Source organism: Myotis yumanensis, unplaced genomic scaffold, assembly GCF_028538775.1.
Source record: "Myotis yumanensis isolate MYYU_CA2020_CCGP unplaced genomic scaffold, mMyoYum1.0.hap1 SCAF_3, whole genome shotgun sequence".
Lineage (NCBI taxonomy): Eukaryota > Metazoa > Chordata > Mammalia > Chiroptera > Vespertilionidae > Myotis > Myotis yumanensis.
Window position 1 is genome coordinate 151,556,019 of NW_027223754.1, and position 21,704 is coordinate 151,577,722.

At 40.3% G+C, this 21,704-nt stretch overlaps 1 protein-coding gene across 3 annotated transcripts in view; it reads right to left on the bottom strand.

Moving 5' to 3' along the window:
- Window positions 1-21,704, bottom strand: part of MSRB3 (methionine sulfoxide reductase B3) — a 192,419-nt gene that overhangs the window by 5,763 nt on the left and 164,952 nt on the right. For all 3 annotated transcript variants that reach the window (XM_070409794.1, XM_070409795.1, XM_070409793.1), the window contains one exon: window positions 6,961-7,058. In XM_070409794.1, the coding sequence (XP_070265895.1) occupies window positions 6,961-7,058 (98 nt within the window). The remainder of the gene's footprint in view (window positions 1-6,960; window positions 7,059-21,704) is intronic.

The following is a 21,704-nucleotide window of genomic DNA, read 5'->3' on the forward strand; positions in this document are numbered from 1 at the left end:
AAGGTGTCCATTTGTATCTGTGCCACCACACGCCTGTCCACCCCCGCTGCCTGCAAAGCAGAGAGGCCATTTGTAAGAGGGAAGCCTAAGCACACAGTGCCCTGTCTGTGTCCTCCCAGGCACATGCAGTCTCACATAAAAGACGGCTGCCGGGTTTCTTTTAAAAGTGCGCAAGCCCTGAAGGCTCCTCCCCGAGAGCGCACATGGAGACCATTCTTTCCAGCTTCTACCCCTGGCCGAAGCCGGGATGATGAATGGAAGTTGTCAGTGATGCGTTGTTTCTTTAGCCGCCTGCAAGGTCTGCCTCCCTGGCCCCAGCCAACTGGCAATGTGTTGGGATCTCTCAGCACACCTGGTTGTAACTGAAATAAACTAGTTGCCCGATGAAGAAATCTCAGAAACCTGCTGTTAATGATTTATTTCAGGGTAGAATCTTTGGTGTGCTTTTTGAAGGTTGTTTTAAAATGATTATGGATTTCTGTATTTTATAAAATACAAACCATCACTCTTCTAGCTCCCATTCTGAAGAAACGAGATAATTGTTCAAGAGGAAACTTTTAAAAATTCCCACAGGAATCCTTTATCACCTAAGCCTCCCACTCAGAAAAGCTGGCAACTAGGGAACCTGGAGAGAACCCAGGGAAAGGACTTCCCTCCCCCAAAGAAAAGTGATTGAGCACCAATTTTAACATAACTCCTTAAAGTCTGACTGCAGTTCCCACTCGTGTGCAATAAGAAACACGAGCAGTGCACGCCACATAGCTGCATACTTCTGCACTGATGTATTTCCAACTGTCCTGGAGGGTTTTCTCCCAGCTATTCCTAGGATGTTTGGGGCTTTATTATTGTCATCTTCTCTTACGTGTTTGATCTACAAGATGAAGTAGTTTCAAAGCGGTGCTTTTACACTTGGGCACATGGGGCAGGATGGGAAGGAGAAGAGAGTTGTAAGAAGAAAGGCAATTTACTATGCCAGTAGTATCCTGTTTGCCCCCACCGTTATTGAAGACACTTGTGTGTAAGTAGGGCTCTTTTCCTCTGTGCTTACGAGAGTAATCTTTTGCCAAGGAAATGACTGTAAAGTCACCAGTTTAGCATTATGATTGTACTGAAAGATCAAGAAAAAGAGAGATGGGCTGTGCGTCTGCAAGCCCATGGTAACACATGGGCATCTTTAATCATCAGCAATATATGGACTGTCATCTGCAAAAGATTAATAAGGTTTGCGGTTTTACCAAAAACTGCTTAACTTTTGAAAAATACTTTGCATTGGTGAATATTTACCTTTCTGTTGATTTGGAGTTAGGAGAAATTAATAATGATCTGAAACAAACTTGGGGGGCTCTACCATAGATTCAAGCAGTAAAAGCAACAGTCACAAACTCCAACTTGGGCAAACTCAGGGTCCTGATGGTTTCCTTAAAGATCATTACAAACAGTTCTGTGATTCACTGGTCTCCCACTTGTTTCAGATGTAGAATTTTAATCTAAAGAAGGAAGCCTGCCCTAACCGGTTTGGCTCAGCAGATAGAGTGTCGGCCTGCGGACTGAAGGGTCCCAGGTTCGATCCCGGTTAAGGGCATGTACCTTGGTTGAGGGCACATCCCCAGTAGGAGGTGTGTAGGAGGCAGCTGATCGATGTTTCTCTCTCATTGATGTTTCTAACTCTCTATTCCTCTCCCTCTCTGTAAAAAAATCAATAAAATATATTTTAAAAAGAAAGAAAGAAAGAAAGAAAGAAAGAAAGAAAGAAAGAAAGAAAGAAAGAAGGAAACCTTTCCAGGAGGGCCTCACTTCTCTGAACTACAGCATAAACCCTGCAAATCTTACCTCTGCACTAAATTTAAACTCCTGGCAAAAACTAATTAACAGGCTGGGGTTGGAGGATTAGGGAGAAGCGGTCAGACAATTACTCCTAGTGGTCAGTGCATTGGAATAGAAGCAATGTGCTTTATCATTAACTGGAAACTGTAAATTAAGTAAAATTAAGGAAAAATTTTTATAACTGAAAATTGTTAGGAAATTCCTATAGCCAGCAATAAGATGCATATGCCCACCCAAAGTGAGCAAATGTAAGACAAAGATCCTCTTTGGAAGAGCTAACTGGAATAAAACTCCTCAATTCAGTAGGTAGAATAGTCAAAGAAAACAAGTGTGGTTGCCACAGAAATCAGAACGTAACAGTGTCTCCTATTCCCCCAGCAGGAACCCTGGTGAAGTCGATGAGGCCCTGCTTGTTTTCCAGGCTGTCAACCTAAGATCCAGCAGTGAGCCAAGCTTCGCACACAGCAATCCTTATAGGAGGGCCTGACTGCAGCGTTCCTATGAAAAATGAGGATAGTGCTGAATTGAGCGTAACTTTCCCAATAAAATTGTACTAAAATATTGTTACCTAAGAAGTCACTGGACACATGGGAAAACATACAATGTAGTATAAAGAGGTGGTAGGTTACGGCTCCCAACATGTTTGCAATTTCTACCCAAGTATGAGGCCTAATTCACTGCATGGTGTAATCCATATCACAATTTAAAAAAAACAAAAAAAGTCCTAAGTATTTCAGGAAGAATTAGGGACCAGCCCTGGCTGGATGGCTCAGTTAGTTGGAGAGTCGTCCCGTACACTAAAAGGTTGTAAGTTTGATCCCCAATTGGGGTAGGTACAGGAGGCAACCAATTGGTGTTTCTCTCTCACATCAATGTTTCTCTCTCTCTCTCTCTCTCTCTCCTTTTCTCTCTCTAAAGCATGTCCTCAATGAGGATCAAAAAAAAAAAAAAAAAAAAAAAAAGAATCAGGGACCAACAGAACAAAAAACAAAACAAAAAAAATCGCCATATTGCCAGGCAGGCATGTTGAGTTTACCAGTTTCATCATGGAAGTTCAGTTCATTTGTGTAAGTTGGCAGTAAAAAGGTCTTCATGTTTAGCTACTGCATCTTTACTACAAGGAAAGAAGTAGTTCTCATAATGGGTCCAACTGAGACTGTCTATGAGATGCTACAAGCCTCTAACAGAGTCTCTAACATGGATGCAATTCAGTCCAGAGAAAGAACAAGACATGTGAATTCAAAAATGTAACAAGATATTTAGAAAGAGGAGTTTCCCACACCCTGTCATACCAAAAAGGAAACAAAACAAAACAAAAGAATGGGAGAGGTTGGGAGTAGGAGGAGACACTACATAAACTGAAAGAACTGAAGGCAAAAGAAGATAAACTGATAATGAAAACTCATGTTGAGCATGAGAAACTGGGAAGTAAAATACAAGTGGTTACTCTGGTATGGAAACCATTAAAGCAGTTTTGGTGTGTGTGTTTTTCAAGTCAAGATAAAAAGGACGAATGAAAAAAAATGAAAAAAAGAAAACTAAAGGGAAATGTAAAAAAGGAAAATAAACTTGTGTGTGAAACACAAATTAAAAGACAAAGAAGTGGATGTGAAAGGCCCCGGCACCCTTTAATTCAGGAAGCTCACACTCCTATATTCACATGGGGAAGGATTCAGCAAACATTTTGGGGGTTGGAACCCGATTATTTTCTACTCGGAACTTACTTTGCAAACCATGTATTTTTACACATGCCTTAGAGCAGTGGTTCTCAACCTTCCTAATGCCGCGACCCTTTAATACAGTTCCTCATGTTGTGGTGACCCCCAATTTCATTGTTACAAATTGAACATAATTAAAACATAGTGATTACTCACAAAAACAATATGTAATTATATATGCGTTTTCCGATGGTCTTAGGCGACCCCTGTGAAAGGGTCGTTCGACCCCCAAAGGGGTCCCAACCCACAGGTTGAGAACCGCTGCCTTAGAGGAACAAATTTCCTTCCCTCTTCTCTTTAAACTTAAAACTTTCTCCCCCTCCCCGCCCCATTAGCCCCTTTTAGGCCCCCTCTCCACCCTTCTCCCCCAGGCCTTCACCACCCTATTGTCTGTGTCCATGGGTTATGCTTATATGCATACAAGTTCTTTGGTTGATCTCTTCCCAATGCCTACCCTTCTCCACCTTCCCTCCAAGATTCTGCAGTCTGTTCCATGCTTCTATGTCTCTGGATATATTTTGTTCATCAGTTTATTTTGTTCATTAGATTCTACATATGAGTGAGATCATGTAATACTTGTCTTTCTCTGACTGGCTTATTTCGCTTTAAACTTAAGCTTTCATTTAAGAAGGGTCAAACACATTTATTTGTTTGTTTGTTTGTTTTTTAAGCATTTTTATTGATTTCAGAGAGAAAGGGGGAGGGACAGAGATAGAAACATCAATGATGAGAGAGAATCATTGATCAGCTGCCTCCTGCAGGCCCCCTACTGGGATCGAGCCTGCAACCCAGGCATGTGCCCCGGACTGGAATCGAACCTGGGGACCCTTTAGTCCGAAGGCCCACACTCTATCCACTGAGCTAGCGCCACGTTTTAAATATGAGAAGTAAAGGCAGTGGAAAAAGAAGCTAAAAGGGAACAGGCCAGTGTTAGTTCTTCACCCAACTGTTACAGTAACCGTCACCCAGGCCTTTAACCAGAGGCTGAGAGCAACAGCTGGGTTAGCTTGACATCCTTCTATGAAGTTTGTCTAATTTTGGCAGTTTGTGAGTTTCATTTCTCTTTGGTCACCTTTATGGTTTTTTCTTTATTACTACTAGTGTTACCTCTGTGGCTGGCACAAAGAAAGAAGAAGTTTATTCCAACTGTGAATTTTAAGAATTAGTCACAAAGCCATCAGAGAGTAGGGCCTTCAGGAAAGTTATATTATGCCTTACTTTTTTTTGTACCTTTTTTATTCAGTTTTCATGTGGCTCAATGTTTGAAAGTGGGCTCTAAGTGAAAAAGGAGAATAACAGTCATTTAACAGCCTTTAAGGTGGAAGGAAGGAAGGAAGGAAGGAAGGAAGGAAGGAAAGAAGGAAGGAAGGAAGGGCTATTAACTTACTTTCAATAATAAAGATTTTTTAAAAATAAAAGCTATTAGCCTTACTAAGAGGCTTACTAAGTATTATGTATGTGCCTAAATTATAAATTACTATGTGCCATCCTATCAAGTTACTATTTTGTCAAATATTTTAGATTCCTGGGTAGATAGTCATAGTTTGTTTTTGTGGCAGTTATAAAAATATCAATTAAAATTCAGTTGGATTCAAAACTGAATTAAACTAACTGCTGGGGGATCATAGGATTTCTTTTTCTTATTTCAATGTGACTGTTTATGGTGTATCTATCTATCTATCTATCTATCTATCTCTATCAATTTAAGCACCATAAAGAGCTCTGTCGCTAAATGCCCAAAATCAATCTCAGTTCTGCCTCTTAAATCTATGTAATTTATGCAAGTGTAATTGTTCTCCTATGCCTCCATTTCCTCATCTGTAAAATGAGGAGAATGAAAATATGTACCTAATAAGGTTATTGTAAGTATTAACCAGAGGGGCTTTTATTTATTTATTTTTATTAAAATATATTTTATTGATTCTTTACAAAGAGGAAGGGAGAGGAATAGAGAGTTAGAAACATCGACGAGAGAGAAACATCGATCAGCTGCCTCCTGCACACCCGCTACTGGGGATGTGCCCACAACCAAGGTACATGCCCTTGACCAGAATCGAACCTGGGACCCTTCGGTCCGCAGGCCTACGCTCTACTCACTGAGCCAAACCGGTTAGGGCCAGAGGGGCTTTTAAAAATGCTGATGTTCAGGCCTTGTCCCAACCAATTAAATTAGAATCTCAGGAGGTGAGACAAGCTTCACAAAGTCCCACTCTCTTGCTTAGAGACTCATACTTGAGAAACAAGACTGAACTGAAATGTGACTGGAAAATAAGAAGTCTGCTTTTCAAAGGAGAGAGTAGCTCTCATATTTGAAGACAGTAAACTTGCCAACCTTATTTTTTTTTAAAATGAAAACAGAAATTCATCAGATGTTTAGGGTCAAACCAATCTCCCTCCCCACTTGGTAGTAAATATGCCACCTACTCCCTAAAACTCTTGTGCCTGATGGAGGGGGTTAAAGGGCATGTAGAAGAATTTTGAGGGAGGCCCATGTGGCAATCACTTTGCTATTACAGCTGCCTGACTGTGCCCCCTTTACCTCTGATATATGCAACAGACATCCCCCAACGAAATACTCAGTAGTATCAATGAATTTCAGTGCCACAATACTCAGACTTTCCATTACACTTAAAGCAGATAAGAACAGGACTCCCTACTGCAGAAGAGCATGTGTGGTTGCTCTCACTTTTTGTGCAAGAAGGTTCTAGCTACCTCTCTAGTTTTAAGCATCAGATACCCACATATTCAAGTCTTTCGACTGGGATGACAGGTTAACTATTTTTGCCTCCTCATTTTCTCTCTTAGAGCCAGCAGAGCAAATGTGGTAAGAGCAGAGTAAAAGGAACAAATTAGAACATCCTTGGATATGAGGATCAGTCTATATTCTTGGAGAAGCAGGGAAGAAATTACCATAGCCCGTGTTCCCACTCTGCACTCATACAGCCTACCATTGAATTTCCTCTTCCTATAGCCAGTCTCCGCCCTCCCTCCTCACACCCACCCAAAGAAAGCTGTTTATGCGGTCTCTGTTCACTGTGTTTAGATCATTACCATTAGAGGTAAGATGACTGAACAATGAGTGCACAGAACCAACCCCAGGGAGAGGAGGACCTAAACATCAGATGACGTAAGGCCACGGAATGAAGTCTTCATATGTCCTAAGAATAGCCCATTCTTCACTCTATTGAGTCAACTGACAATGATTTTTCCTACCAATGATTTTGTCTAATCATGTTGAAGCCAATAACTGGCATGTAATTAGACTTGCTAAACACATGAAGACAGGTACCCTTAAGATTCACAGAGACTTCGCTGTGGTCATCTGCTCCTTTTGAGACAGCTGTTCACTTGGCTTTGTTGCTGTATTTAGCAAAGCTAGGCATCTTGGGAGTGTGTGCAATGCAGCATGGGCACTGACCTGAGAGCAGCTCGTCTCCACCCTGTGCATCCCGTAGGAAAAGTCGTCGGTGAGTGTGATTGCGTCAGAACTGATCACATCGTGGAACGAAGGCCAACCTGGGGCAGAGCCGGCACAAGACCCAAACCAGAGAGAGGAGAGAAACAAAGCCTTGGGTTAGAATGCAAGAATCATGTTTACCTTTTTCAACTTGAAAAAAGAAAAGGTAAAAGTTGATGGCTAATATATTTTGCAAGAGTGCAACTCTTTTTTAAGAAGAACCTTTTCCTCACGCTCAGATTACAGTTGCATTGGGATTTTCTGTTTCATGAGACATTCTTAGACCATCTAGTAGTTTTCCAGAGCATCCTTGGACTTATAAAGCTCTCTCTCACCACTTTCTCCTCTCTCATTTACCTTCAGGGTCACTGGGCAAGGCCCTGAAGCACTATCAGCCTTACAATGTGCCATTTTCCAACATACAATCCAATGGGTCTGGATGTTGACTTTTCAACTATCCACGCTTCTTTAGGAAATATGCTTTTTCATCACTTAGTTTGGATGGTTAAAATACAAAAAAAGGAATACTTAATTTTCTGGGATGGGGATACCTGGAAAGTTCTGCTTCTATCTATTTGGGGGGCAGGAGGCTTGCTCATTGCTCATTTCATAGGAGAAAGTCATAGAACAGTGTTCTTCAGCATTTCTGGGTAGCACCTTCTCTCAAATAGCATCTTGTTCCAGTTTTCATTTATTCTAATGACTTTTAAAATATGCACACAGCTTTAAGAAACTCAATGGTAAATGGACCATAAGATTGTACAAATGTTTATGAGTGTAAAGTCAGGTTTTATGTTCAGTACTTATGGACCATAAGATTATACAAATGTTTATGAGTGTAAAGTCAGGTTTTATGTTCAGTACTTATGGGCATGTTTTTACATGTTTCCAGAAAATATGTCGGGAGTTACTGAGCTGAAGCCTGCATCCCCAAAATGATGAAAGAGGTGCAATGTTGTTGAATTGCTGGTGCAATTTTTTTTTCTTTTTCAGAAGCCAAATTTATTCCTACAGAAAGGAGGAAACTTTTTTAAAACTTATTGAAGGAAGACAGAATGCAAAGTTCAACAATATGATTTCCAGTTTCAAACAAAACAAATTAGCTCAGGCCAAAATGTTATAAGAAACTCCCTCCCAAGCTCCCCATCCCCCACAACACAACAATATAGCTTTCATAGTCAGCGCTAGATTTAACCCCGAGACTGTGAACACTTTCTAGTTCCTTGACTGAGTTCAAGATTACTGCAAATCACCAGGAAAACTTTACCCTTCTACTTATAACATTCCCCTAAATTTAATTATGCTAAAACACACCAGCATCCTCTAGAAAACTCAATTTTTCCTATTGTCTAAATTCTAGGGAGAATCTGAACATATTCTAGGTGAAGGTATTTGGTTTATAACGATTACTTGACACATTTAGGTGTTCTCTGTTCAGTGACTGAAGTGCCAATAGCTAGTAAAGAGGAATTTAATGGTAATGCCTGAGGACATTGAAAAAAATTTTATTTATGAAAAGAAAGAGAACATTCTGTATTTTGTACCTCCCATGTCATAATTCCTTTGATTGCAGTCTATGACAACTAATATTATGAGAACATAACTGATTCAATAGAAAACAGGTAAAGAATTAGGAGTGCTGTTTTGATTTTAGTTTACCATAAAGATGCCTCTACACCGCCCCCCCACATACATTTTCCTATTTCTAGAACTAAAAATAGGTACAGAAATATATATATATTTCTCATGCTACCTTGCATCATATATAACTCGTCTTGTGCTGCTCATCTCACTGGATTTGTGATGTGTTTGCATGGCCTCCTCCCTGACGCAGTGGTGAGCACTCTAAAGGCAGAGTCTGGCTCATCAACAGCTGAAATGTTTATTAACTTGATTTCCAATGAGCCTTAAACAAAAAAATGGGATGAATAATTATGCTACCTCACAGAGATTCACAGGAGAGAGAAAATATAATCATATTCCTTTATTGACCAACTAGATTAAGAAATACCGCCCTAGCTGGTTTGGCTCACTGAATAGAGCGTCGGCCTGGGGACTGAAGGGTCCCAGGTTCGATTCCAGTCAAGGGCATGTACCTCGGTGGCAGGCACATCCCCAGTGGGGGGTGTGCAGGAGGCAGCTGATCTCATCGATGTTTCAAACTCTCTATCCCTCTCCCTTCCTCTCTGTAAAAAATCAATAAAATATATTTAAAAAAAAAAAAAGAAATACCAACGCTAGTTTCTCACTGGAGTATGAAACTTGGCTCAATCATGAAGCCTCTCTATGTAGGTGAATGGTAAAAACAGGAAGATCATTTAGGTCACTCACCTACAGCATTTGGGGGGAGGGAGGAGAACAGAAGGGTAAGTTATTCACCAATGTTACACAGCAGTAGTGCCAGAGCTAAAACTAGAATATGGGTATTCTGACTTCAGTGCAGGGCTCTCTCCTGATGTTCCACCTTCTTCCTCAGCGCAAGGCTGAGCTCATTAATTTGAACTCTAGCAGGAAGGAGGTGGCAGTTTTTAAGAAATATGTTTAAGGCTGTGTCTGGATTAGTTGGTGAGTTACACTGTTACACTTAGGAGCTTCGAGGTAGATGCAGATAATGAATGCATCCAAAACTATACTGATTTTCTCACCTTCTAATGACCAAACTGTTCAAAGGGCAAGTCCAAGAGTAATGATGTAAATGATGCAATGGAGGTTGGGACATGGATAAGCTTCAAATCATTTATCTAGAACCACCACAAAGACTTAAAAGTTCACCCTTAGGTAATACTGTTGAGAAAACTGCCCATTCTATTTGGGGTTTCTTAATACTAATTCTTTCCTAACAATTGTGAATCATTGCTGACTAAAGATTTTGGGGAGGGAAGTAAACTGCTTTCCAATGAGCTAGTAAACCATACAGCTATACATTTTGTAACCATGAATTAAATATTTATAGAATTTTCCAGAAGACTATATTCAAGAACAGAATAGAGGTTCTCAAAAGAATTCAATGTTTCCAGGAAAACTGTCGGCACTTGAATTATTTGTTGTTTACCATTGTGTTATTTAAACATCGTAAGAGTCTCTTAAAAATATAGGACATTTCGAAACTCCTTCAAATTCAGAGTGTCCCTTTTCACCATATTAGTAACGTAGTTTTCAAGATGGAATACTCAACCTGTCGCCCCAATCTTCATTAGTGGAGACTGACAAGGGAAACCATGCTGAGGACTATAACCCCACGTGATGAAATGAACACATTTCAAAAGAGAATCCTGGTCAACTTCACCAATGAGGCTAATGCAAGAGAATGCTGAGTTCTTCTGCTAGGTCTCTCAAGAAAGCGCAGCTCTATAGAAAGGGAATCCATCAGAAAGGTAAGTCCTTACTGACAATCAAACTAAGAAGGCCCTTCATGCAGGAATAAAGTGTCTCATGGCGGAGAAGCCACGTGATGACAGCACTTTGAAAGCGGAATTCCCTCATCATGTGAAAATATTTAAAGGAGGAACTCTTCACTGCTGTAAAAATCCTCAAAGGAAACCCTGCCCCCACTCCTACTAATAAGGAAAGTGCTTCAAAGGATGATAGGCAAAGACTGAAGCAATCTGGGTCTTGTTGAGAAAACTATCTTGAGCAAAGGGGGGCGGTGTTTATGTCAGTTCTGACATTAAAGAAAGATCATCCATCCTCCTTTCTTTAGGATTTCCCTTTTGGTCTTCTCATCTAACAAAACATTATTAGTTTTGGATGCATTCCATGCACTTTTTTAAAATAAAAGCCGATTGAAAACCTGTATAAACAGTTGGCTCATCCCACCCCCAACACATCCCTTTGTTTCTACTAGATGAGACTGGCTTTGGGCATATTACCATATAAACTGTACTTTTAAAGATGTTAACCTATTATTATCAAGAATATCTTATATTCAACAAATAGCTTCCCCCCTCGAAGAATTCTCATCTCTGGATACAAATAAATACAAGTACTTCAACTAAAGCAGACACGCTGGAATATGGCAGTTCTGCTGAAATTTTATCCAACCATCAGGCCAAATCAATATGCAGACATAACAATACTGCTGGTAAAATGTGAAACAAATCCAAACTATATGCATTTGCATCTCATATGTATGAGCAAGTGATCCAGTTAGTTATAACACTAGATTCTGGGTGCTTGCTAACATCTACACTAGAATGATTTTTTTTAATTGCAGTAGAAAGCAGCATTCCCTCTCACTCATAATGTGGCATAATTCAAGCTGTTCTGAGTCTGCTTGAGCCCAAAGTTGAATAATGACACAGCTCTCCACAAGTAGTGTTCTATTGACAATTTTTAAAAATATATTCTTATTGATGTCAGAGAGGAAGTGAGAGAAGAGAGAGATAGAAACATCAATGATGAGAGAGAATCACTGATTGGCTGTCTCCTGCATGCCCGCCCCCCCCCCCCCCCCCCCCCCCCCCCCCGCCGCCCTGGCGACCAAGCCCACAATCCAGGCATGTACCCTCGACCAGAATTGAACCTAGGATCCTTCAGTCTGCAGGCTGACACTCTATCCACTGAGCCAAACTGGCTAGGGCAGACAATTTTTAAATGTTTCACTCCAACTGCCTCCTGAGAAAAACTTTGTCAACTCTCTAGCCCAACTTTTTCCTATTTCCTTTCAAAAAATCTTTGAACTTGTTAAAACCAGCAACAGATTATAAACAAGTTGAAGCCAATTCCACCTGTACCATGTCTAGAAAATTCGGCCCTGGTTCTCCTACCCTGATTTAACAAGGATTGCTATCCATACACCTTCATTTCTCCTACATCTCCTAAACCCCCAAATAAAAACTTAGAAACCTCAGGACGTTGGTTACATGAACCATCAGTAGAACACAGCAGAAAGGACCCAAGACCAAAGAATTCATTGAATTGAAATGTGATTACAAATATTTTGTTATCTTCAAATGCAAAATAAGTTTGAGCACAGTAAATCCCACTTGGGCCTGGGTGATGGTTTAATACGGAGGGCACACATTTCAGTATGGTTTTGATTAGACTAGCTGGAGATTTGCAGATCTATATTTTTATGTGTATACCAATTCTCATAGCTCTATAATTACACAACCATATTTCAAAATGTGTAGTTTTTCGTTTCTCTGAAGCCAGAATGTGTTAATCTTACACAATTCACCTTATTAACTACCTCAAGCCAAATAATAAAACTCTCTATGAAGAACCCTTGCTAAAATAATTTTTTTGAAGCTTAGAGCCCTGATTCTTAACCAATTATTCACTTCAAGCATAACTTTTATCTCATTTTTTAAAGGATGCTTCTCTATTCCCCCTCAAAGACACAAAAATCTAAGTAGTAATCAACCAAATACATACATGTAATAGAAAATCATATACTGCAAATGACTCAGTGAATTCTTCCCTTCCAATTCTCCCTAACCCTGCAGACAATGATGTTGACAGGTTTTCTATTTCTTTAAAAATATGTTTATGTGCCCTAACCGGTTTGGCTCAGTGGATAGAGCATCGGCCTGCGGACTCAAGGGTCCCAGGTTCAATTCTGGTCAAGGGCATGTACCTTGGTTGTGGGCACATCCCCAGTAGGGAGTGTGCGGGAGGCAGCTGATCAATGTTTCTCTCTCATCGATGTTTCTAACTCTCTATCCTTCTCCCTTCCTCTCTGTAAAAAATCAATAAAATATATTTTTTAAAAAATATGTTTATGCTGCTCTCTTCATGCCTTCATTTTAAACCTGTACTGTCCAATACAGCCACATGTCCCAATTTAAATTTAAATTAATTAAAATTAAATAAAATTGCATTTCCAGTTCTCAATGGTTACATGTATATGGTGGCTCCTCTCTTGCAGATATGGAATGTATCTATTATCATTTCCACAGACACAGAAACTGCCACTATTGGACAGTACTGTTTTAACATTATAAACTGATTCCCTCTTTTGAACGATGAAGATTTAGAATTCACATAGTGTGTCTCAAAAAAATGTGTACACACTTTAACAGCTGATAACTCACTTAATTTTCACTCTTTTTCTGGTTTAACTGATTTGAAATAATGGGTGAAGCCAGACTAAGCTTTGAACAAAGAAATTTATCCTAAAGTGCCACTAGACTTTATTTTATGGGGGTACATAAAAGATAAAGTTGACGGTTTTCAACGAATTAAGGGCACACATATACCAAGCGAAATGATTCCTGATTTATGCAATTCCATTGCTTTGCGCAATCAGCAGTGCCTGGACCAGAACAGTCATCAGTTTGAGAACAGGCATTGACAAAAATAACTATTCATTTCTGTAGATTCTTTTAAATTTTGAAAATGAACTGTATGTTAATAAACACTGACTTTATAATCATCCAAAGTGTGTATATATTTTGGGGACACCCAGTACTTAGACTAATCTTCCGTTATCCTTCCAATTTTTGATAGTTATATTATTTTTAATTCTTTTCAAATCTTGTTTGGTCATGTCTGCACCTTGAGGTAAAATATAAGAGCAGGTAGTCTGTCTATTTTCTCCTCCACTGTATTGCCAATGAAGTAAAATAGTGCCTGCAGCATAAGAGGTGTTGCAAAAAGCTCTCTGATGAACAAATAAAGGTATGGTATCTTATGTCTTCATATCATTTGACTGTCCACTCCACCCTGATCTTCCCTCCATCGATTCCTCCTCCCACCCCCATCCCAGTGCCCAACTATAATGAAGTTTTCTCTGCCCTTACGCAGATTGATTCTAAGGAACTGAAAACTAGTAAACAGGTGGAGTCGGGGGAGGAAGGCCTGGGGATGGGTAGGGGCTGGGTGGAGGGGAGCTCAAAAGGGGTAAATGGGGGACATCAGTAATCAATAAGATAAGAATAAAAAAACTAGTCAACAGCATTCATATCATTATGGCTATATGCAAAGCTCAGGAGTCCTGGGATTATATTTCCAATTGTCATAATCCCAGGCTGCCTAAAGTCAAACAGATTTCCCTTTCACACACTGCATCACGTATTAAAAAGCACATAATATTTTTTGTCTTTTGTTTGAACCATGACTTTATTATATAATTGTCCAAAATTTTTCTGTAATTCAACATTTTAATTTTTGATTTTTAATTACAAATATTTCAAGCATATGTAAAAGTATACAGACTATAGGGTGGGACAAAAGTAGGTTTATGATTGTTCATATGGAAAATAATGCAATAATCCTAACTAATAATAGACAAACATGGTAATTGACCATACCTTCACTACGCCTCCCATTGGCTAATCAGCGTGATATGCAAATTAACCGCCAACAAAGATGGCGGCTAATTTGCATACTGCAGGCAGGGTGGGACAGTGCCATCCTGCCTGCCCCACTGCCATCCAGGCCTACTATCTGCGACCTGGGGCGGCGGGCATCCTGTGTGCGACCTGACCCAGGGTAGCCGGGCGGGGCAGCAGCGATCGGCCGGCCCGCCCGGGTGTCCTGTGTGTGACCCGATCCGGGGCAGCAGGGCAGGGCAGCGAAGGCTGGAAGTTGGCTCCAGCCAGAGCAGCGAAGGCTTGAAGGCAGCTCCGGCCGGAGCGAAGGCCTGGGTCCCGGGTGCCAGAGGAAAACCAGTGCCGGCAGCCAGGGGAAGGGAAGGCCTATTGCACGAATCTTTTCGTACAACAGGCCTCTAGTTAATAAATAATAACACAAGAATAAACTGTTTCACATACAACCGTAAACCTACTTTTGCCCCACCCTGTATAATAAGTATTCATGATTGAACAGGTATTAGGTATCCAGATTTAACAGATGATAGTATTTTTTATCTATAGTTGCTACAGATTTTTCTCTTTTTCTAAATAAAATGTTACAATTATAGCCAGGTCTGCCTCCAATCTTCCCCCTTACTCTACACCTCCTGCTGCTCCAAGGATAATTGCTTATGTACCATCTCCACACTCGCTTCATTGATTTTCTACAATGTCTATGTCCATAAAATGTTTTAAAATTTATATAAATGGCATTGCATCACAAGTATCTTTTGGCAACTTATTTTTTTTTACATTATTTGTGGTCTCTAGTTGTTTGTTTTTACAGCATCACCTTATTTTATAATTGAAATATTTCAAATGTTAGTATTTGATACTAGAGGCCCAGTGCACAAAATTTGTGCATTCAGGGATGGAGGGGTCCCTCAGCCCGGCCTGCGCTCTCTTGCAGTCTGGGAGCCCCACAATCAATCGCCCTGCAGAGAAAGGTCCCACCCACCCACCGCAGCCCACCAGTCAGTGGCCTGGGCCTCCTTCTGCAGGGCGATCGCGGAGCCCCCCAAATTGATCGCCCTGCTGGCCGGTGGCCTGGATCTCCCTCTGCGGGGCAATCATGGGGTGATGGCGGGCCCCCCTGACCAATCACATCGCACCCACCTTGGCTGGCCCAGCACCAATGCATATCATAACATGGTCGCCTGGATGGGCTTTCTGCTGTTTGGCCATTCGGTTGATTTGCATATTACACTTTTATTATTATGGATTGAATTAGAGAGAATATGAATAAGAGTTGTTTGATTTGAGTTTTTCTATTATTCTCTAAAATATCTCTGCCTCCTCTGAGGCAGTTATTCTCTTTATCTTGGTTTTTGTCTTTCATGCTTTTGATTTTCTTTATATATCTCTGGTGATCCTTGATTGACCATTTCTATTTATGCAGCTTTGTAGGTTTTCTCTGCTGTCGTTATCATGAGGGTCTGTTTAAGGTCCTGTTTCAACTCTGAACAGAAAAGCTGCCTGGCAGCTCTGGCAACATTGTCATTGTTTGCTGGTGGACATGTGTTTGTCCTCAGGTTCCCTGAATATCTGACTGGGGAATGGCTTACTCTGGAGTACTACACCCCCATAGCAGCCCCAATTTTACCCCACAGGCTGTTTAATATCTGAGGAGAGTAGTGTTCCAGTTACTTTTTTCTGTGAATAACTGATGATCTGTCATTCTAAATATGAATGTGAGGAAAATGGTGGGGGGAAGTAGAAGAGGGTATGAGGGGATAAATGGTGACGAAGGAGACTCGCCTCGGGGTGGTGAACACACAATACAATATACAGATGATGTAGTACAGAATTGTACACCTGAAACCCATATAATTTTATTGACCAATGTCACCTGAATAAATGCAATTTTTTAAAATCTGGAAAATTAAAAAAATTAATTTAAAAAAATAAAGTGAAGAAGACTTAAAACTAGTCTAGCTGTTCTTTAGACTTTCATTTATTATTTATTTATTTGTTGTTGTTGTTGTTAATCCTCACCTGAGGATATTTTTCCATTGATTTTTAGGGAGAGTAGAAGAGAGAGGGAAAGACAGAGAAAAACATAGATGTGAGACAAACACATGGATTAGTTGCCTCCTGCACGAGCCCTGACCAAGGCCCAAGCCAGGGAGGAGCCTGTAACCAAGGTACATGCCCTTGATCAGAATTGAACCCAGGACCCTTTGGTCTGCAGGCCGACGCTCTATCCACTGAGCCAGACCAACTAGGGCTAGACTTTAATTTAAACACCTTGCTGCGGATCTGTTCTCTGAGCCTCGTTAGAATCCTGCTGGGAGTCTCTGCAACAACGATTGTATGTATGTTGGGCTACAGATTTCTTTCATCAGTTGCACCCATTAATGCATTTCCACCCTTTTTTTTCCCCTTTGGAAAAATTGGTTAAAATTTCTTGACTGCTTAAGACCCCCTGCCCCCCATCCAGCTCCCTTTGCAATGTGTTTCTTCTTCTCCACCCCTTCTTCCTCCTCCTCCTCCTCTTTTCTTGTTTTTCTTGCTCTCACTTTAAAGGGGTCTCTTGAGAGAAAAGGAAACAAACATGTATGTTCAGTCTATCACTCTGGACAGGAAGCTGAGATTTCTTTTTAATAAAGTGCAGATTTTACTCTCTTGATCTAATATTTTATGGGAGGAGGCAACAGATTTCAGGCTCCATAATTTTTCTGCTAACCACAATTATATTATTTTTTTACCTTACTGATAAAAATACCAAAATCAATGTAAGGCTTAGCAACTTTAACTGGCTCAGACTCGACTCTGCTTACAAAGTGATTATGGGCTAAGTGTATGAGATTAACACTTACATTATACGACATCCGCAATGGCCTCTGAATCAGAATCAAGGCAGATCCAGATAGTCTATTCCCTCACTGGTGCGGTGGGAAAAAATGTCTTGGACTACTTTTCAGCACTCCATTTGATTGCTGAATACAGTTTGAGAATTTATTGTATTTCTGTACTGCTGCCATTGCAAATATAAGGACAAGTATCCCCTTAAATGCTGATGACATCATTTCATTACTGCAAACAAGCAACAGTCTCAAGAGGCAAACTATTCCAGTCAAAAAAATAGTGTAATAGTAATAACGACAAAAAAAAATCATTGGTTTTGGCAAACATTCTCCCATGCTTCCTTCAGCTTTATTAGCCAGTACCTCAAATAAAAACAGTACTTAAATACTTATCTTAAAAAGCAAAGAGAGTATATATATATATATATATGAATTAGCATAGATCTGCAGACTCTAAATATTCATGAAGATAAGAAATGCTAATAACATTTGAGTGCAATGTACTATTCAAGCACTGATTTTATTTTGGCTACTAGCTACCTTGCTTTTTCATCTTGTTGTCAAAGCAACCCAGTGGTTCTAAATGGCAGTAGCCATTTAGATGTCATGATGATTGGGGCCACCCAAAGGCTTTTAAGCAGACTAGTAATATGATCACACTTCTGTTTTAGGAAGATGGCTTGTGGGGCAGCCGGAGGGTAGGGGATAAGAGGGAGGATAAAAACAGGTATATCAGAGGGAAGACCATATATGGGAACAGAATTGGTGAAGCTATAAATGAAGGCATTTGCAATGAGACTGGAAAGGAGGGAAGAGATTAGAGAGAGATTAAGAGCAGAATTATTTGATGCTGCTGACTGAGGGACCTGTGGGGAGTGAAGGAGAAGGACAGCGCCAAAATTCCTACTGGGTTTCCAGCTGGAACACACTGATCATACATTTCTTTTTCAGAGAAAAGAATTAAATCAGGTTAGTGTGGAACTATCTAAGAGGCAGAGGAATATTTGGGCTCAGAAGTGAGGCCCTGGCTAAATATACAGATGTGAAAGTCTGTATATTACTTTTATAATGAAAATTTTGCAATAAAATGAGTGATGTGAAAATATTCAGGCATGCTAACATTTTAAGCATTACTCGAATGTTCCTTAGGATGTTGAACAGAAGCTATAGTTGAAGAAAGACTAGACAACTAAAATAAAATCCCATCCCTGGAATCTCTTTTATCATCAGTTTATTTTTTAAGTTGTTGGTTGTTGTTGTTTGTAATACCCTCTGGCCTACCAGACTGTGAATCATGTGTGTAATGTTTTAAATGACCATGGAAATCTGTTTTGCTTTGGGGCACAAAGTAGGTCCTCAATAAATAAGGTTGATCAATGAATCCAGACCTTTAATCTTAGGTCAGGTTGATCTGTCAAACATGTTCACAGCCGCCAGTCCTTTCGCATCAAAGAACGCATCACAATTTGCAATTACTTACTTATATGGGCAATTTTAAACTAATGTCTGCTTCTCTCACTAAGCTCCAGGGGACCACGATTGCTTTGTTTACCACTATATCCTCAACCCGTAGCTCATGCGAGTATTTGTTGAATAAATTAATTAATTAACAAAATATCATGTTTTATTATTTAACAACAAAATTAGACTTGCTCAAAAGATTGTCACTTAGTTTGGATATGCCATCACTAGGCAATCAAATAAAATTTTTTTTTAAATAGGCAAAGAATTTCTGCTAGCTCGCTTCAGGCAATTTTTTACAAGTATCAAAGTCAATATGGTTATTTTCTTGCCTATCTAAAATAGTGCATTTCTTCAAACTGATTATTAATAATTTCATATGGAGAAACCACATAGCCTTATCACCCATCAGCATTTCAGACATTTGAATCTATATAAAGGACATAATGACTAAAGACTGTCAAGAACACTGAGGGGTCCTTTGGGCAGTGTGAACATCTGGTGTCTATTCTCTGTGGAGATTAATAATGCAGTTATACTGTGGCAGGCTTTGCTAATTCCTTTGAGCCCTGCGCAGCATTTTTAAGTGGTTCCAAAAACACAAGATTTCTAATTGGTATGGGTTTCACCCACAGTTTTCTTGCGATCTCAAAATATCTCAGAAACTCCTAAGCAGGAATTGACAGGGGCAAGCTTCCCTATTTCCCTTTGTTGAGACAGCTATTAATAATTTTTTTTCAGGTTCAATAAAATTCCTGAACTCAAACCATTTCAACCGAAAAACTGGGGAAGGGGACTTTATTTTCCCTGGCCTGAACACTGTCTCTTGCTACTTTAAATCACAGTTAATGTTTTAAAAAATATATCTTACACATAAGTCAGTTGTAGACCTTTAGCATCAAAGGATCTGAGCAACATCACATGTAACAGCCTGACCTTTAGCCATAATTTCTAAGTGCCATTAAAAAATGTCTCTCAAACTGTCTTTAAATTTAGTGTTGACCTAGTCACCTTTATCCAAAAACATTCAGCTTTAAATGATTATTTTATTTTGCTTCCAAAAGCTCTTCAGTCCAGTGAGGTAGCCATTAGGGATGCTTCACAAAGAGTTTAGAGTTTGCTTAGAATTTATTAGCTCCGTCGGATGGGAAGATGGTAATTTGGATTGCTTGCTGAGTGAAGATTATTTACTGTGCTTAACTGACCTTAAGAATACCAGGAGGGATATAGGACAGGGAAATTCAAAGAAATATAGACTAAAAGTGAAACAGTGTTCCTTTCAACTGCAGTCCTGAAGTAGTTATATTCACTACATAGCATCATTAGGGACTGACACACTATTACTTATATTCTTCAGTTGGGTACCTATCAAAAATTTCAAAATAATGTGCCTGATAAAAATATAAGATTACTTCTTCTAAGAGAGAGTTAAGTCTTGAGATTCTTTTACTTATCTAAATTTTCTCTGGATATATTTCTCTAACTGAAATCTTTCTAAATTCCTGAGTAGGCTTTAGATCTTTATTGTATTACTAGATGCCCAGTGCATAAATTTGTGCACCAGTGGGGTCCCTCGACCTAGCCTGTGGGATCGGGCCAAAACCAGCTCTCTGACATCCTCTGAGGGGTCTCGGATTGCGAGAGGGTGCAGGCCAGGCCAAGGAACCCCACCGGTGCATGATCAGGGCCAGGGAGGGACGAGGGAGGTTGGCCAGCTGGGAAGGGACCTCGGGAGGGCTCCAGGGCGTGTCCAGCCCATCTCATTCAGTCCCGATCGGCTGAACCCCAACAGCAAGCTAATCTACAGGTCGGAGCGTCTGCCCCCTGGTGGTCAGTGCATGTCATAGCAAGCAGTTGAGCGGCCTTAGCATATCATTAGCATATTACTAAAGGCCCAGTGCACAAAAATTTGTGCACTCGGGTGGGTCCCTCAGCCCGGCCTGTGCCTTCTCGCAGTCTGGGTCCCCTTGGGGGCCCCTTCCACTGGCTGCTGACACCAGTTTTCCTCCGGCGCCAAGAACCCAGGCCTTTGCTCTTCGCCTGGGAGGGGCCAGCGGGGCGGACTTCAATCTGCACTGGCCGCTGGGGCCCCGGGGGCGGAGCTGGTTCGGCGGGCTCAGCACTTAGCTCTGCACCCGCCATGAGGTCCCCGGGGGCGAAGCCAGCGTGGCAGGCTCAGAGCTTAGCTCTGCACCTGCCGCACGGGCCCCAGTGGCGGTGCCAGTGTGGCAGGCGAGGGGCTTAGCTCTTTTCGGGCTTCGCTCTTCGATTGCCACACCAGCCTTCACTCGCTGCACCTGCCCAGGGCCAGGGGGCTTCGCTCCGTCGCTTGGCGCCTACATATGCAAATTAGCTGCCATCTTTGTTGGCGGTTAATTTGCATATCACCCTGATTAGCCAATGGGAAGCGTAGTGAAGGTACAGTTAATTACCCTTTTTGTCTTTTATTAGATAGGATGCTTTGATTGGTTGAACAGCCGACCAGTTGGCCAGACATTTAGCATATTAGGCTTTTATTATATAGGATGTACTTTTAAGTACTGCAATCTGAAATGAAATATTTTCTTGTTTTCATAAATCTATGATCCTTCACTGGTCTGCATAAACTTTTCATCTGTGTTATACCTATTATGACTTAAATTTCTGACAACCTATTTTCTGAAACAGAGTAGATTGCTCAGAAAAGCTATTAAATACAAATATTTTAGGACAAAATAATTGCTTAGAGTTGTTTATAGGACAAAAGGTGTTTTGACTTTGTAGCACACACAGCAAAGATGAAGCAATTTATCAAGCACTATACATTTCCTAATATATTAAAATTTATAAATAAATTACATCAAAAAGGCATGACGCAAACTATATCCAACCAAGGTATACTCTGACAACTATTTATTCTCTTTAAAACTCTTTATGAAAATTTTTTGCTAACACACAATTCCCATTACTCTGCTCTTCCTTTTTATATATTCAATCACATTAATATACTATAACTTACTATTTATAGTTTTTTGTTTGTTTGTTTCTTTACTGTATTGCTCAAACTAGAATGAAAGCTCCATGTCAGAGATAACTGTTTAGTTTCTGATGCATTCAAAGCTCCTAGAAGGATGCCTGGCATTTAATAAATTTTAGTATAATG